Source organism: Candoia aspera, chromosome 6 (assembly GCF_035149785.1).
Source record: "Candoia aspera isolate rCanAsp1 chromosome 6, rCanAsp1.hap2, whole genome shotgun sequence".
Taxonomy (NCBI): Eukaryota; Metazoa; Chordata; class Lepidosauria; order Squamata; family Boidae; genus Candoia; species Candoia aspera.
This window is the reverse complement of record NC_086158.1, coordinates 2,969,579-2,985,384: the sequence shown is the minus strand read 5'-3', so window position 1 is coordinate 2,985,384 and position 15,806 is coordinate 2,969,579. Positions and strand designations below refer to the sequence as shown.

General features: G+C 47.7%; 1 protein-coding gene across 4 annotated transcripts in view; it reads right to left on the bottom strand.

Moving 5' to 3' along the window:
• The window catches only part of TNK2 (tyrosine kinase non receptor 2), an 80,834-nt gene that overhangs the window by 21,270 nt on the left and 43,758 nt on the right, over positions 1-15,806 (bottom strand). For all 4 annotated transcript variants that reach the window (XM_063306247.1, XM_063306250.1, XM_063306246.1 and 1 more), the window contains exons 4-9: positions 12,161-12,376; positions 9,727-9,879; positions 7,942-8,219; positions 7,060-7,186; positions 5,752-5,898; positions 4,379-4,473 (exon numbers count right to left, since the gene is read on the bottom strand). In XM_063306247.1, coding sequence (XP_063162317.1) covers positions 4,379-4,473; positions 5,752-5,898; positions 7,060-7,186; positions 7,942-8,219; positions 9,727-9,879; positions 12,161-12,376 — 1,016 coding nt within the window. The remainder of the gene's footprint in view (positions 1-4,378; positions 4,474-5,751; positions 5,899-7,059; positions 7,187-7,941; positions 8,220-9,726; positions 9,880-12,160; positions 12,377-15,806) is intronic.

Here is a 15,806-nt window from a genome sequence, read left to right as displayed (position 1 = left end):
AAGCCGTCCACTTGGGGAAAGAGGTCCTTCACTCCTACCGCCTTCACATGGCTCAGGCACCCCACCCAACCAGGATTTCAGAAGAACTATGGCATTGGAGGAAGAGGAAGGGGAAGGTTCTCCTCAAATAAATTCCAACAGAAGCTCAGCATCACGCTGGTCTCTTAATATCGCACTATCATGAAGTTTTGGGAGAGCTGGTTGCAACCCAACTGCCCTTTGAAGATCCTGATTTGAAGATCTAACCAACCCTCCCCAGGTAGATTTTGGTAACATTCTGCTCAGGGATTCAGGCTCCTCAGGGGTCCCTGTTGCCCCACGGAGTCCTTCAGAGACGGGAAATGACGAAGGCGTGGCAATCGCCCTCGGCTGCCTTCCCTGAACTGGGGTGCCCCTTGGCATGCAGTCCAGGGCCATTGCTAGCTTCTCCTGGGAAAACAGGGCTGGTTCCCTCCTTGGCATGCAGCTCCAATAAGTGTGGGTGGCAGGGAGTGGCGGCTGGGGTGGGGGCGTGCAAGCATTTGGCTGCGAGCCCTCGAGGGTACGCAAGCTGGAGCAAGGGCAGCAGCAGCAGCAGGGAGCCATGCCTGGGAAAGTGACTTTGCGGGAGAAACCCAGAGGCAGATGGACCCCTTGCAGCCAGGCTGCCCTGCAGGGCTCGGACAAGGGCACGGTGCAAATCCTGGTGCCAGGAGCTGGGATCTCCACCCCTGATGCTGGAGGTGGGGGGAAGCGTGCAACAGTTCTGAGCACCAGCCAGCAGAAGCCCTCCTGTTTTCCAAAGAGAACCCACAAACACTCTGGAATTCTGCAGGGAGGTTGATACCCTGACCAATCTTGGGGGGGGGGCGTTAATTAGAGGAACCCTCAGCGATTTTCCACACCAGCGAAGGGGAGACTGAAGCAAAGAGACAAAAGACTCAATCAAGGGTGCTGAGTGAGCCGGGAGCAGGGATGGGAAGAGAACGCATCATTCAAAATCCTGGGAAAAGCAGATAACCTTTTTCAACTCGAGGGGCCTGCTGCAGATGGTGGGACTTACGGTGCAGCATCTGGAGGGGGGCGGTTAGAGATACAGGCCGCTCGTACCCTGGTTTTGGTCCCAGGCCTTGGGGGTGGCAGTTGTGCTTGGTTCTAATGGTTGTTTTTGGTCCGCACTGTCTTGTTTCATTTTACATTTGCAATGGTTTTAATTACTATTATATTTTATAAGCCACCCAGACCCTACTGGACCGGATGGCTATATTAAATCTAATGATGATAACAACAATTAAAAAAACTGCGTGGGGAGAAGGGGTGCAAATGGCAACCCAGGTGTGACGACATCGCCATGCAAATGCCGTGCCTTACATGCGTGTGTCACGTGCTGGATGTAAGTGTGCAATCACGGCATTTGCATCATGCTGCTGTCCACGTCTGACCCTGGGACATCGACAGGTTTGCTACAGAGAGAGGGGATGTTGCTGTGAGACCTCCCATGGGCTTGCCTGCAACCCAGGCTGTATTCCTCCAATTAACGGGCACCGTTAATTTTGGCAGACGACTGCCCCACACCATGGTTAGCAGCAGCGAATCAGAGCCTCAGGCCATATGGAACACCAAGCCAAAGTTAGCCCCCTCTCCTGGAAGAGCAGAACTTTGGATAGTTGAAGACGTTTGACCACCTGCAAGTTCCTTTTTCCACTAACTTTCCCCGGTTGGAGAAGGACTTCCTCAGGGCCAGGTGCAACATGCTCCCATCCGCAGCGTTACAGAGCAGATTTACCCAAATCCCACTCACAGAAGGCACCCCCCTTGTGACTTTGGGTAATCAGAAGCTGCCCCCCATGTGTGGCTTCGTTGCAATTTCTATCAGGGCCAGCAGAAAGATTATATGTCGCCCTTGCTGCAAGGCCTCTGGGGAAGGACAGGAGGATACTAGGCCAACCTTCTCCTCTCGGATGCCAGCCACACTACCAGCCACATGTAGCCCAATTTTGTGTAGCTGCTGTGAAAACGCAGGAACAATGACGACAAAAGCGAGAGCTTTTCTAGCCTGGATTCACTTTATGAATTGCATTCCTCTTGCTTTATTCTCTTATTCTCTTTGGTATTGCTGATCTTCAATCGTAATAACCAACTTTGATTTGATCATAACGAGGGAGGAACTGAGGCAGAAACCCTTGTGCGACTTTGCCAGGGGCCACCAGCACATAGGCACCATTATATTTGAATGAACAAACATCCAAACATGAAATACAGTAAGATTTTTATATATTAGTATTTGATGCCTCTAGATATACTGACAACCTGGTTGGGTGGGGTGCATGGCCCCATGCTAAGGGGCTAGGAGCGAAAGACCTTTCCCCACAATAAATAAATTTTCAGTCCTTTGACCAGAGCTGAGTTATCCCTGGAACGCAACCTCTGGATGCCATTCATTGGGTCGCAGCCAAGCTGGGCCACTGAACATGTTCCCAGTCCACTGCACAGGAGCCATTTCAATGGGTGGTACACGGCAACTGTTGCCTGCATTCAATTATCATTCACAGATTTCTCCCCAACACCCTGGCCAGATTGGGGCTACAATACCCAACAGCAAGCGCCTGCAAAAGGAACAAGGGATGCCGTGTGCGTCATGACATCATCATACAAACCACATGAATTACATACTTGCAGCAGGACGCCAGCATGTCACTCACATCGTTTGTGCGATGACGTCATGATGTGCACGATGTCATTTTGACAGCATCTTGGCTTCTATCGAAATGCCTAGTCTAGAAATGCGTCAGGGCCAACCAGCCAGCAAGAAAACAAGTGGAAAACAAAGAAATCATTGAATCTGGATACTTTCCATCCCAATGTCCTTAAAGAACACAAACGTGAAATTCCTGTTCTTAAAAACCACCACCACCACCACCACAACCAGGTACAACATGTCTCTATGGTCAAGCTGTACAGAAGACTGCCAATTTTTAAAAAGAAGTTATTTCTTGTAAAGGAATGCGGATTGACTTACAAAAGAATTTTTAAAAATCCTTAATAAAACCATTGACAGTAAAACCAACCAAAGATAGTGAGCATCCAAGGTTCGTTGTGTAAAAGCCAACAGATGGTCCATCCAAAGGTGGTTTGTTCTGACCCCAGCACATCAAGCCAGGCCCCCGGGTAGGATCATAGGCAGCCTCCCCTCTCCAATGTTTTTACTTCAGAGCAGAATTTCTCAACCTTGGCCACTTTAAGATGTGTGGGCTTCAACTCCCAGAATTCCCCAGCCAGCCATGCTGGCTGGGGAATTCTGGGAGTTGAAGTCCACACATCTTAAAAGTGGCTAAGGTTGAGAAACACCCATCTGGAGAAAGTAGGGAATGCCTGCTGAGTCAGGCTTTCCAACCAGCAGGGACCATACAATGCATCTGTGTTTTCTTTCTTCTGATCTTTCTCCCCAGGGACTAATCTGGGAGTGTGCAGTTTTGCCTGTGGGTGTGTACATGTGTCAGGTTGGGTGCATATGTCCTGTGTGTGTGTGTGTTCCTGGTCTCCCCTTGGGTTGCATTTGTGTGTGTATGTATAAAAAACAAGGGCTGCACATATTCTGCTTGGGGTCACATGACCAGGAGGGAAGAGATTTAGAATGGAGCAGTCATGAACTGTCTGAGCCACTGCCCAACTGCCCTTCCCATAAGGGTGCAGAAGAGGGATTGGGAGGGAATTATGTTTTCACCACAACCCCCAGCCTGATCTGACCCAGTCTGATGAGGAACTATCCATTTAACTGCCATGCCATCCAGCCCAATCTTAACTACCTTGTTAAGCAAAACATCATGCGGTGTTTTGCCAAACGCATTGATAAAATCAAGATCTATTACATCTACAGCATTCCCCCAATCTACCAAAGAAGGTACACAATCAAAATTTAAATAAGGGTAAGCTGGCGAGACCTGTTCTTGACCAATCCAAGCAAGGCATGCAAAAAATAAACAGTGAGAGATTCAGAACAGGAAGTATTTTTTTCACACAGAACATAATTAATACATGGAGTCTTTCATTACAAGATGCAGGCCACCCACTTGGAAGGCTTTTAACTCAGGGAGGATAAGCTTATCAGTCCCGTCTCCCCATCACAGGCAGAATGTGTCTTGAAAGTAGATGCTGGATAACATGAGTGAGAGCATGCTACAATATGCATGGCTCTTTGTGGCTTTTCTGTAAGCATGTGCCTGGCCGTTCAAGGAAGCCAAACGGTTAGTTAGATGCAACCCAGAGCTGTTGCAATGTTCCTACAAGGGTAACTGTTGTTGAAGATGGGGAGGAGGAAGCCAACTCTTACATTCTGCTCCCTGCAAACAAGCTGAGCACGGTCATTGCTTCAAGCCAGCAGTAGCTTCCCACAACATACCTGCCCTCGATGACTGTGATTATATCATTCATCTGGATAAGGAGCTTGTCTGGTTCTTCAAAATCTTGCAGAGCTCGCATATCCGTGGGTTGGGCCTGAGAGAGGAAAAGTAAAGTGAAGGTTTATGGGTGACATGTCTGAACCAAACCATCCTTTTCTGCCTTAGTGGCTTCCAGAATATTGGGCATGAACTCTGAGGTTCCCTAGGGACCATCATCAGCCACAGTGGCAGGAAATTTGGGCAGCTGCACATTAAGGGCCCATGCTTTTCATGGGCCCCCTTAAACTTTTGGAGTATCTCAACAAAGTTGTCTAATGTACTGGCATGAAAAATTACTTGCGTACAGAGAGGTACAGGGAGATCCTTGGAGGAAATATGCACAGCTGTTAGTAAAAGCATGATCTTAGTCCAGGAAAACAGGAAAGTGTCAGAAAGAAACTCAAGATTGCCCTGTCTTGATTCTCTTTGGCATAAGAGGGAGGGAAGAGGAAATGCTGTCAGGCTTCCAAGATTCTGTTATTCTAAAGATGACCTCTCAGATTTCTTGTGGTATCTATTTCCTGACCTGGCCTACCTCAAAGGGCAGACACTGCAGTAGTTCTATCGGTCCCTCTCATTAGATGGTGGCAAACCATAAAAGCAAAGAAGAGATGCTTAGAAGTGGGGGTGCCCAGTGGTGTTTATATAATTCGTGCATCAAAAAAGTTGCATGTAAAAGTTGCAAAGTGCATAAAAAAGAGGCGGGGCTTTGTTTGCATGATTGCAATCACCATCTTGACTTTTTTGACCCTTCCCCCATGGGCATCCCTGCCTTGATGAGTGTTCTAAAACATACAACATCAGCCTGTTGTTTTCCAGGCTCTGAAGACCTTCAGGCATTTTAAGCATGTTGAAGAAATTTGGGGAAAAATGTTTTCGATAATGAGCTCAGAACCAAGTGTGCACCAAGACAAAAACAGGCATTTTTCTTTCTTCAGTGGGATAAACCTGCCTTGGTTTGTATACTACTGTCTATGTTCCTACATTAAACCATGATTTGGATCTCTTTTCCCAGAAAGACTGATTTCCAGGTGTTCACCAAATCAATTTTTCTTAGGTTTTGGAGACACCTGCTCATGCTTAGGCCAAAACCTCAAAGGTTTGCCCATGAAGATCAGAAGTTCAGATTAAACCCTGGCCCTTGAACTTAACTTGCAACCATGTAAGAACACCACAAAGATGGTCTGTTGTTTTTAAGAGGAATGGATGACGCAGCATGACACTGAGCCAGCTCTTTATCTGATTTCTGCCCTACGAAGGAAACTGGTTCCCCAGGGATCTTTTTGCACTGCAGCCTTGGCCACCACGACTCCACACCCTGCCGCACCAATACCTCCAAGAGGAAGTCCCGCAGAGCCACAAAGGTGGGTCGATCTTCTGGTTTATGTGCCCAGCACTGCAACATGACGTTGTAAATGTCCTGGGGACAATCTTCTGGCCGGGGCAGCTGTTCACCTTCCTTATCGATCTTGTGCAAAATCTACCAAAAGAAAGCAGGACTCAGGAGACCCAGCCAGGCCTGGCCGGCGGCATCTCAGGCTGCCAGATTTAGCCTGCGACTGTCTGGAGACTGTTAGATGGCAGCGAGATAGGATTTATTTGTTCATGAAATTTATAGGTGCCCCAATCTGTTACGACTGAGTGGCTTACAAAATACAGTAATAAAAAATACAGGAAAAAAACCCCAACAATCATGTTAAAAACTGGAACTTCCCACAAGTGATCTGTTGCCTACTGACCAGGGCCTGGGGACAGAGCCAGATTTTAAGGACTTGTTTAAATAGGGCCAAGGTGGGGGGCTCACACGCATGTCACACAGAGTGGTGTTCCAGAGGGCAGGTTCCTTGACAGAAAGGATCCATTTCCTGGGTCCCACCAGATGCCGTTTTTTAATTGATGGGGCCCAGAGCATGCCAACTCTGTCAGATCACGTGGGATGGGTAGAAATTAAGGGGGATAGGTGGTCGTTCAGATAACCGGGCCCTATACTATGTAGGACAGTGTTTCTCAAACTTGGCAAGTGTGGACTTCAACTCCCAGAAGTCTCCATGCTGGCTGGGGAATTCTGGGAGTTGAAGTCCACACACCTTAAAGCTGCCAAGTTTGAGAAACACTGGTGATAACCAGCACCTTGAATTGCACCTGGAAGCCAACTGGCAGTCAGTGCAACTCACAGAGCACGCCCATCACTGCCCACAGCACCCATTCTGGACCAGCTGTAGCTTCCGCGTGGGCTTCAAGGGCAGCCCCATATAGTCCAAGCAGGGGTGACTGAAGCAGGAGCAACTGTCTTACAGGCCTCCCTGCCTTGCTATGGGCCCAGCTGGCACACTAGGCCAATTTGTGCAACAGCCCCCTTAGCCCCAGCACTGCTCCTTCTTCTTCTCTTTGTGTCCTTCCGTTGCCGACAACGGCTATCTAGGTTTCTGCAGCCCAGGCCTGGTACACCTACCCAGTAGTGAGAACTAGAAACTTGGAAACCACCCCAGGAGCAAGGTGCCTCACAAAGCTGGCCTGCTGAGAACAAAGACACGTTGTTGAACAAGTACAGTAAGCAGCACCAGCAAGTACTCGCCCTTAGGGGAGACCTAGTTTTACTCTGAAGTAAATTGCACTACACGCCCTGCTTTTGCAGAAGTACCTGACTGCCGTTAAGGCCGATCCACGGCTCCTGCCCGTAAGTGAACATCTCCCACAGGGTTACGCCAAACATCCAGGTGTCGCTGGCGTGGGAGAAGGTGCGTGTCTTCAGACTCTCTGGGGCACACCTGATCCGTGGCAGCCGGGAAGAGAGAACACACAGAGAGAGACGGTCACACCCTGGAGATCCCAAGCCCCGTGGCTCTTCGAAACCCAGCTGAACCTGTGATTTGCTCCCAGTGTCCACCAAAATCGGAGCCCTTCTGAACCCCATCATCCTCTTAGCTGCACACCGCCGGGGGGGTTGTCTTGAATACTTAACCTGCTCAGTTTAGGAGCCACAAATGTGTGTTCATCTGTTATGCTTAATTACATTTGATTCTAGGGAGGAGGCACATTGGGACTGGCGGCGCCTCCTGAGCGAAGCTGCAGGGGATCACCATCAACAGCGGCTCCTTCCCACCGGCTGGGTCCATATCACGCTGGCCACTGGGTCAACTGCAGGTGCATGGCACACTTGGTTTAGTTTAGCTGGGGTTGACCGTGGCCTGTTTTGTGGTTGTGTGTCAGGCAAGCCTAGCTTTTTATTCAGCTGATGATCAGCGCAGGTGTGTGCAGGCTGGGTGTGTCAAAAAAGATGGCACCTGTGCCTGCATGATCAAAACCCTCCTTTTTTACATTGCATGCATGATGCATGTAAAAAAGGAGCATGGCTTTGATGTGGTGGGATGGCTGCAACCTGACTTTCATGATTCTCCCCGCAGACACCCCTGCTCCAGGGTGTTTGCAAACCCAGAAAGTGGGTAATTAAGATAACAGGTTCAGCGTGCTGTGTGAATGCAGCCCTGGGTCCTTTGGAACAGAGAGAGAGAGAGACTCTCACCATGCAAAGGGGACTTTACGGTGCTCCTGCATGATGTAATGGTCGTTGTTCTTGGGCAAGGCCCGCATGAGCCCAAAGTCGCCAATCTTGACCAGGTCATTAGCAGCCAGGAGGATGTTTCGGGCGGCCAGGTCTCGGTGGATGAAGCGCTTGGACTCCAGGTAGGCCATGCCGCGGGCAATCTGGATGGCGTACTGGCAGAGCGTGGCAATCAGGAAATGCCCCAGGTTCTTGCGAAGACGGTCCAGCAGCGAGCCCAGCGGGGCCAGCTCAGTCACCTAAGCGGCAAGGGTGTGACACAAAGAAGAACCAGGGTTAATTCTAGTACACCTCCGAGTTAAAAGAAACCACGTCCACCGAACAAACCATGCCTAGAGCCATTACTCATTCACGATTAAATAATCCATTCCAGTTGCAGGCAACCCCAAAATGGAAGGGCTCCCAACCGTGCTGGATTCTCACAACCCTCAGCCAATGCTGGGAATGTTGGGAACTGTAACCCCATTCACCCAGGCCCTGTGGGAAACTTTCCGACAGGTAGTCCTCACTTAACAACCACAATAGGGACCAGAATTTTGGTTGCTAAGCAAAGCGGTCATTAAGCGAATCTGACCCGATTTTACCACTTTTTGCGGTGGTCATTAAGCAAATCACTGCCGATGTTATGTGAACCATGTGGCTGTTAGGCTAATCATGTGGTTCCCCATTGATTCTGCTTGCCAGAAGCCAGCTGGGAAAGTTGAAAATGGTGATCATGTGACCATGGGACACTGTGACAGTCATAAATGCGAACCAGTTGCCAAGTGCCTATATCGTGGCCATGTGGATGCTGTGAGGGCCATAAGTGTGAGGACCACTCAAAAGTCAGTTTTTTCAGCACTGTCGTAAGTCCGAACTGTCACTAAACAAATGCTTAAGTGAGGACTACCTATACTTCCCACCTGCCTTCTCTATCACCACTGTAACATCTTGTTCCACCTCCATTAAAAGGTGCATGACGCACACCTGTGTCCATATGGTATTTTCCTTCAGAATTTCCATTTTTTGGGGGGTCTCCCTTTAGGACAGTTCCTTGGGGCAGTTGTGGCTTCCACGTGGGTTTGAAGCATATGGACAACCAGCTCTGAGCTCCCAAAGGCCCAACCACTAGATGGCAGCAGGGGATTAGTTTTCTTTTTTCTTTTAACAGTTTTTATTAAAAGATTTTTACACAGATAATAAGAAATACATTCAAAGAAAAAAAAATATAGCAAGGCAAACATGAAAAAGGAAAAGAGAAAAGAGAAAGAAAAAAAGAAGATAGGAAAAAGAAAATAAAAACAGAAAACATGACTGTATATCAGGTTTAAAACTCAATTCCTGTGGTCTTCCCACAAGGAGTAACTATCCAGAGCACAAGTGGGCGATCCCCTGATCTCTCTTTCTCCAGAGAGAATTTTGTCAGCCAGAACATGTCACCAATCTTTGTCACGCTGCTGTCCCCACTCACGGAGACTCTCACAGGGATATCTAACCCAGAAGCCCCCAGAGGATTAGTTTTCTATGTCTCTTTGCTGCCCTCTTGTGGTTGGTAAGCGAAGTTGGGTAGACCTTGGGTAAAATTCTTTCTGAATGTCAAGACCTGACAGCACAGATGGGCGAACAGATATAACTGCCCTGCCTCTTGTGTCCCTGCAAATGCAGCTGGGGAGGGACATGCATGTGCACATCTGTCCCCTTCCTACAAGGAATTAGGCTCAGGCGGGAGTCTTGTTCAGTTTTTCTGAGACACAGCCCAGTCCTCACCATCTTCATGGGATTCGAAAGCACCACCCCATAGAGGCGGATGAGGTTGATGTGGTCCAGGGAATGCATGGTGTTGACCTCACGGATGAAGTCGTCCAGAGCTTCAGGCTGGTTCAGGACATCTGTCTTCAGACACTTGACCGCCACATTCAGCTGCAGAGGGAAAGCAAAGGGGGAAATCGTTGTAAATTTTGCACGGGGTCTAGAATTAATTCCCTTTGTGGATGGATCTAGCCAAGCTAGATCTGCTATTGGGGTAAATGGTATTTCATACTGAGATGTAAACATCAACTCAGGAAAATTTAACTCGCTGCCTAAGGCTTCATATGAAGTGATGAGAAAGGTCACATGAGGTCATGGGGCAAACTCCATCCTTCATGTCAACACAGGTGATGTCCCCATGGACATTTCATCATCCTTCCCTCTGGGATGCTGACACCTGATTCTTGAATTTATTCACTTTCTAGGACAGCACAAGACCACAAACCCTCAACTCAACAACATCCAAGGTAAACTCGAAGCCAGGTTAAAATGGTGGATGGGGCTTCCCTGACCTGGTTAATTATGTTGAGTGAACACAGCCATTCAGTTATTAAAGACAGACAATAACACGGTGTGACCTGAGCTCCACTGGTTTTGTATGTGCAATACACACACGGGCAATTTCAACTGCACCATCGCAGCCTCCATCTTGACATTTTTGACCACATCCTGCTGATACCCATATTCACTGGAACCCTTTTACATGCCTGCGAAGTCAGGGATCCTGGCTCTTAAATTCTGCAAGTACGGGGGATAAAAGAGAATTTTTCTCTTTTTTCCAAAAATAGATTTACAGAAATACAGAAAGTGGTGACAGACCTTCTCCCTAGTATTGTATCAAGTATCGTAGTAAGTCTTTTGCAAAAACTAAGAGCTGTCTTCAGCCGCATCCCTGGTCCGAGCCAGAAGCACATGTGAATAGCCTTTATTACAACCGTTGGTCAGTGCGACACAAAATTCCACAACTTAAATTATAAACAAGAATGCAGAAAGTGTTTCTATGAAATAACAGTAGGTAAAATACGAAGTGTATGCTAAGTGTATGTGAGACAATGAGCTAGAAGCACAAACAAGGAAACAGGAACTATGTCCGTAAGTCATTATGGTGCTTTTATTAACTTATTACTAAGTATTATTAGATATATTTTCTCCCATACTGTATTCACAGATGCTTCCTTATACCCTTCCTTTTTAGATTCTCACTTTTTCTATCTTTCATGCCTTCTACAGCTCCTATGTGTATATTTAGCCATTTACTTTATACACTTTACAGCAGCGTTGCTCAACCTTGGCAAGTTTAAGATGGGTGGACTTCCACTCCCAGAATTCCCCAGCCAGCATGGCTGGCTGGGGAATTCTGGGAGTGGAAGTCCACCCATCTTAAACTTGCCAAGGTTGAGCAACACTGCTTTACTGTATGTGGCTCTTAGGGTTTATGGGTTTCTTTCTAATGACAGCAGCCTATCCCCTTCTTCTGGTCTATAACTGTAATAAAGACAGATTTGATTTCATTTACCACTAAGTGGATTTAAAGTGTGCTGTGATGTTAGGATCCCCCAAAGTTGGTCTACTGATAAAATATTGTAGTCACAAAAGACTTAATACAATACTTAAACCCTACAATACTGTTTGAATGTGCCACTGTTTTAACAGTGCCAAGCCAAAGGTATTCAGACTGGGAATAGTGGAGTGTGGGACCCCACCAGATCCAGAGGAGGCAGACTAGAGGAACCTGGTTTAAAGGTCAGCATTCCCGACTTGGATAGGTAGGAGATGGTGGCTCCCTTACGCTTCTAGCCTTTTGGAAGAGCATCAAGACCTGGCTGTGCCAATTGGTGTGGGGATCCGATAGCTGTATGCAGCCCTGGGGTGGCTGGTGGGTTGCGTATGCTCTCCCCGTCTTTTTACCTTTGTATATTTTTTGCAAGATTTTTTTATTCTCTTTTTCACCTGTAAGCCACCTAGAGTCACTTATACAGAGAGATGGACAGCATATAAATCTAATAAATAAATAAACTTGCAACCTTGAGCAATTCAGCCTACGCGTTACCAGGATGTTGTAACAGCCATTGTAATAATACTAGTTATTTTGGTCCTGAGCACTGCTCCCTTCTCCTTTAGCCCTTCCCTCTGTTCTTGGGATGTTGCATCTACGAATCATAAATCTGGAAGGGACCCCAAGGATCATCTAGTCCAACCCCCTGCAATGGGCAGGAGAACCCACAAAAGCATCCACAACTGGTGGCTCTCCAGTCTCTTCTTAAAACCCTCCAAAGATGGAGAACCCCAACTTCCGTTGGTCAATGGTTCCGCTCTTGGACTGATCTCACTGCCAGGAAACTTCTCTTAAATGAAATCTAGGTGGCTGCAGCTACTGCCCACTCTCGCTTACCACCTTGCCTGCTGGGGCGCACCATTCCCCACGTCGCACCACCCCAAAGGAGCCGTCCCCCAGCTTCTCCAGCAGCACCAGGTCCTTCTCGCTGATGAGGCAAGTCAAGGCCTGTTGCTGAACCTCCTCGAGGGCTACCGGGCTTGACCGCTTGCTCAGAAGACTCGGCGGCGGGGGCTGCATCATCTCCGAGTCGGGCCGCTTCCCGCTGAACACCTGTGGGCACAGAGAGGGGCGTGAGGGGCCAAAGCCGCGGACCAAAGCTGTGGACAAGAGCGAGCCTAGTTTTGCCCCTATTTTCTTGATGTTCCGATTTTCTGAATTTAATTTTTCTTCCATTGCATCTAAGTCACCTCCTGTCCAACTTATTTGTCACTGACCAACATCAGATTTGACTTAGACACACTTGTGCGTACACAAACTCACATCCTTACGTATTCACTTAATAGTGTCATACACAATGGTAGAATTCTGGTATTCTTCTCTTAAAAGTATTTTTATTACTTGATGAGGTGTCATCAAGTCACTGTCGACTCTTAGCAGCCACACAGACAGATCACATATATAGATTTATTAATTAATTTAGTCATTTTGTGTCTAGCCCTTAGGTTCTACTTTTATATCCTGCTCTCTCCCAAGAGTTGACACCAACTCATTGGCACATCATCAGCGCATCATCGGTAGTTACTGTGCTGCAGCAAAGGTTATATGCATTCCCACTGACATTTTAGAAATGTTTCTGACTATAATTCTTTTTAGTGTTCTTTCTAGGTAATGTCTATGCTTTCTTTCCTATGACATGGCTTCCCACATTTTGTTTTTATTCTTTTATGATGCTGACTGTTTAAATCGCTGGTCAGTGGCCTTAATAAAGATCATTATTTCTTCCAGCTTGCACAGCCTCTTGGTCAGCATTTCTCAACCCTGACAACTTGAAGAGGTGTGGACGTCAGCTCCCAGAAATCCCCAGCCATCATGGGGAATGGGGAATTCTGGGAGTCGAAGTCCACACATCTTAAAATTGCCAAGGTTGAGAAACACTGCTCTAGCCGAACCTGGAGGAAGCAGAGTGGAAGGGACATTCCCAACCCCACCCCAGGGGAAGCCTGAATTATCCCATGTACACAGATGCACCGATGAGGACGAGGATTTACTCCGGTTAGAGCCTGGCCTTTCTCCAGGAGCAAAAGGCAACATGTTTGGACTCTACCCTACAACAACAATCTTGCAGGGTAGAGCAGGCTGAGAGAGAGGGACCAGCCCAAAGTCACCCAGCAAATTCTACAGTTACATGGGAACTACGTCTCCCTGGACTAAGTCCACAAACTTAGCCACTACAGGTAGCCCTTGTTTAGCGACCACAATTGGGACTGGAACTTGGTCATTAAGCGAAGCAGTCACTAAGTAAAACCGTGACTTTGCTTATGATCTTACTTCAGCTCTCCTTCACTTTACAGACCTGCAAAATCATAAATGCAAGGATGGTTCACCAAGTTACTTTTTCATCACCATCACAACTGAGAACAGTTGCTAAATGAAGACTACCTGTATACTAAAATGGCATTCTTAGGAGGCTTGATGACATTCCATCTTTCATATAACAAATCTAGCTAATTTTCACCCTTTTCCATTTCACTCGATTGCTTCTTTTTATTGTTGATGAATGACTGTTGTTCCTTTCATACTTTCAATAGGGCAGCAAACTGCCAGACCTATGTTATTAAACGGTCTTTTGTAAAATAAGACACATAGTTATATATGCTCCTTTTCGTTGCTAAGGGCTTAATGGCTTATTTAAAAGGGCTACATTTTATTCTGTTCTGGTATTATTTTGCATAAGCTACCCAGAAAAGGGTTATAAATCTGTAAAAATAAAATAATACAATACAATAAAATGTGGTCAAATTGCAGGGGCGTTACAGAATATCCTATTAAGTCTCCAGGTCAACAGCATCTGCTGATCAGGAGATGCAGAAGAAATTTATGAAATCACCAGATCCTTCTACCCCAAGCAGGTCCAAGCTGGCTCAAACCAGATGCCAGGGCACATGCCCTTAGCCCTAAATTAGTCCCTGTGGAGTTCTGCAGAGATGGGTACCCCAAGAACGGAGACTGCACAAAATCCACAATTGGTTTATGAAGGAGGAACCATCTCTGAAGTGCTGTTACTCAGGAGACCTAAAGGGAACCCCCATGTTCAAGAGCACTCCACCCCTTCATGTCCTAGGGTCACCTCCATAAACTCTTGGAAGCTTCTCAGAAACATTTGAGTTGCTAAGTTCTTCCCAGCCAGGCATTTTCTGGGAGTACTGGGCTGCACTGCCCTTGAGGATGATGGGAAGTGTAGTCTAATACTTCCAGAAGGCACCAGACTGAGTGAGGCTGGGTGGGGATTGGAAGATTCCAGGTGATGGATGAGAAGGAGCCTCAATGATTCGGCTGCGGCAGGTGCTCGCATGGCCCCAACACATAGAGGGCCTTTCCAGGAAGAAGGCCCTGGAGGAACAGCTGGGCTGGCTCCAGGCACCCAGAAAAGAAGATTAGTGTCATGTTTTCCCCAGAATTACAGTGCAAGGCAATCGTTCTGAGATGCTTCTATTCATCCCAAAGGCTGCATTCACAGAACACTCTGGGCCAGGTCAAAGCCCTTGGGGCAGCATTCGTACAACTGTCAAGTCTGGTGAATGCAAACCTTGTTTCATTCTTTTGTGGCTTAGCCTGTTGCACAAACCCAGCCTGATACCGCATGTATCGTGGAGACCCAGAGCGTGGGTTAACTCAGGAGCCAAGGCTGTTGCATTCAAAGGGGCCACGCAGTCCTTGCGCCTTCATTTTTATGTTTCCGTGCATGAATGCTGGTTAATGCCAACCCTGCCTCTGAGCTGCAGTTCAGTGGCTGTAATGTCTGGCTTAATTTTTGGACTTGCCTGCTTTCTTTCTGTGCCCTTTTGATTAGACCTAATAAACATATGAGAACCAGTCTGGTGTCGTGGTTAAGGCACCGGGCTAGAAACCGGGAGACTGTGTGTTCTAGTCCCACATTAGGCACAAAGCCAGCTGGGTGACTTTGGGCCAGTCACATTCTCACAGCCCTAGGGAGGGAGGCAATGGCAAACCGCTTCTGAAAAACCTTGCCAAGAAAACTGCAGGGACTGGTCCAGGCAGTCTCCGAGAATCCGACACAACTGAACAGATTAAAAAAGAAAAGCACAAACAATATGGATTTAATTCATTAGATCAGTGTTTCTCAACCATGGCAACTTTAAGAGGTGTGGACTTCAACTCCCAGAATTCCCCAGCCTGCTTGCACCGTTCTCCAAATTGCGTGCGCCGTTTTCAGGATGCTTCCAAAGGCCTCAGAAGCTTTCCAAAGGCTTTCCGAAGCATCACGAGCACGGTGTGCATGATTTGGAGAGCGGTGTGAGTGGCTCAGGAAGAAGGCCTGGCATGGCCAGCAGCTGCTTGTGTAGGGCAGGGCCGGGTGCGTCTCATGAGCAGCGGAAGGAAGAAGACGGAGAAGGTCAGCTGTGGGGCAGGGCCTGTGGAGCGCAGGGCGAGGGGGCAGCTGGGGCTTTGCACTGTGGCACTGGGGTGGCTGGCTGTGGTGTGGGGCTTGAGATGGCATACCTTGGCGGTGGCAGCAGAT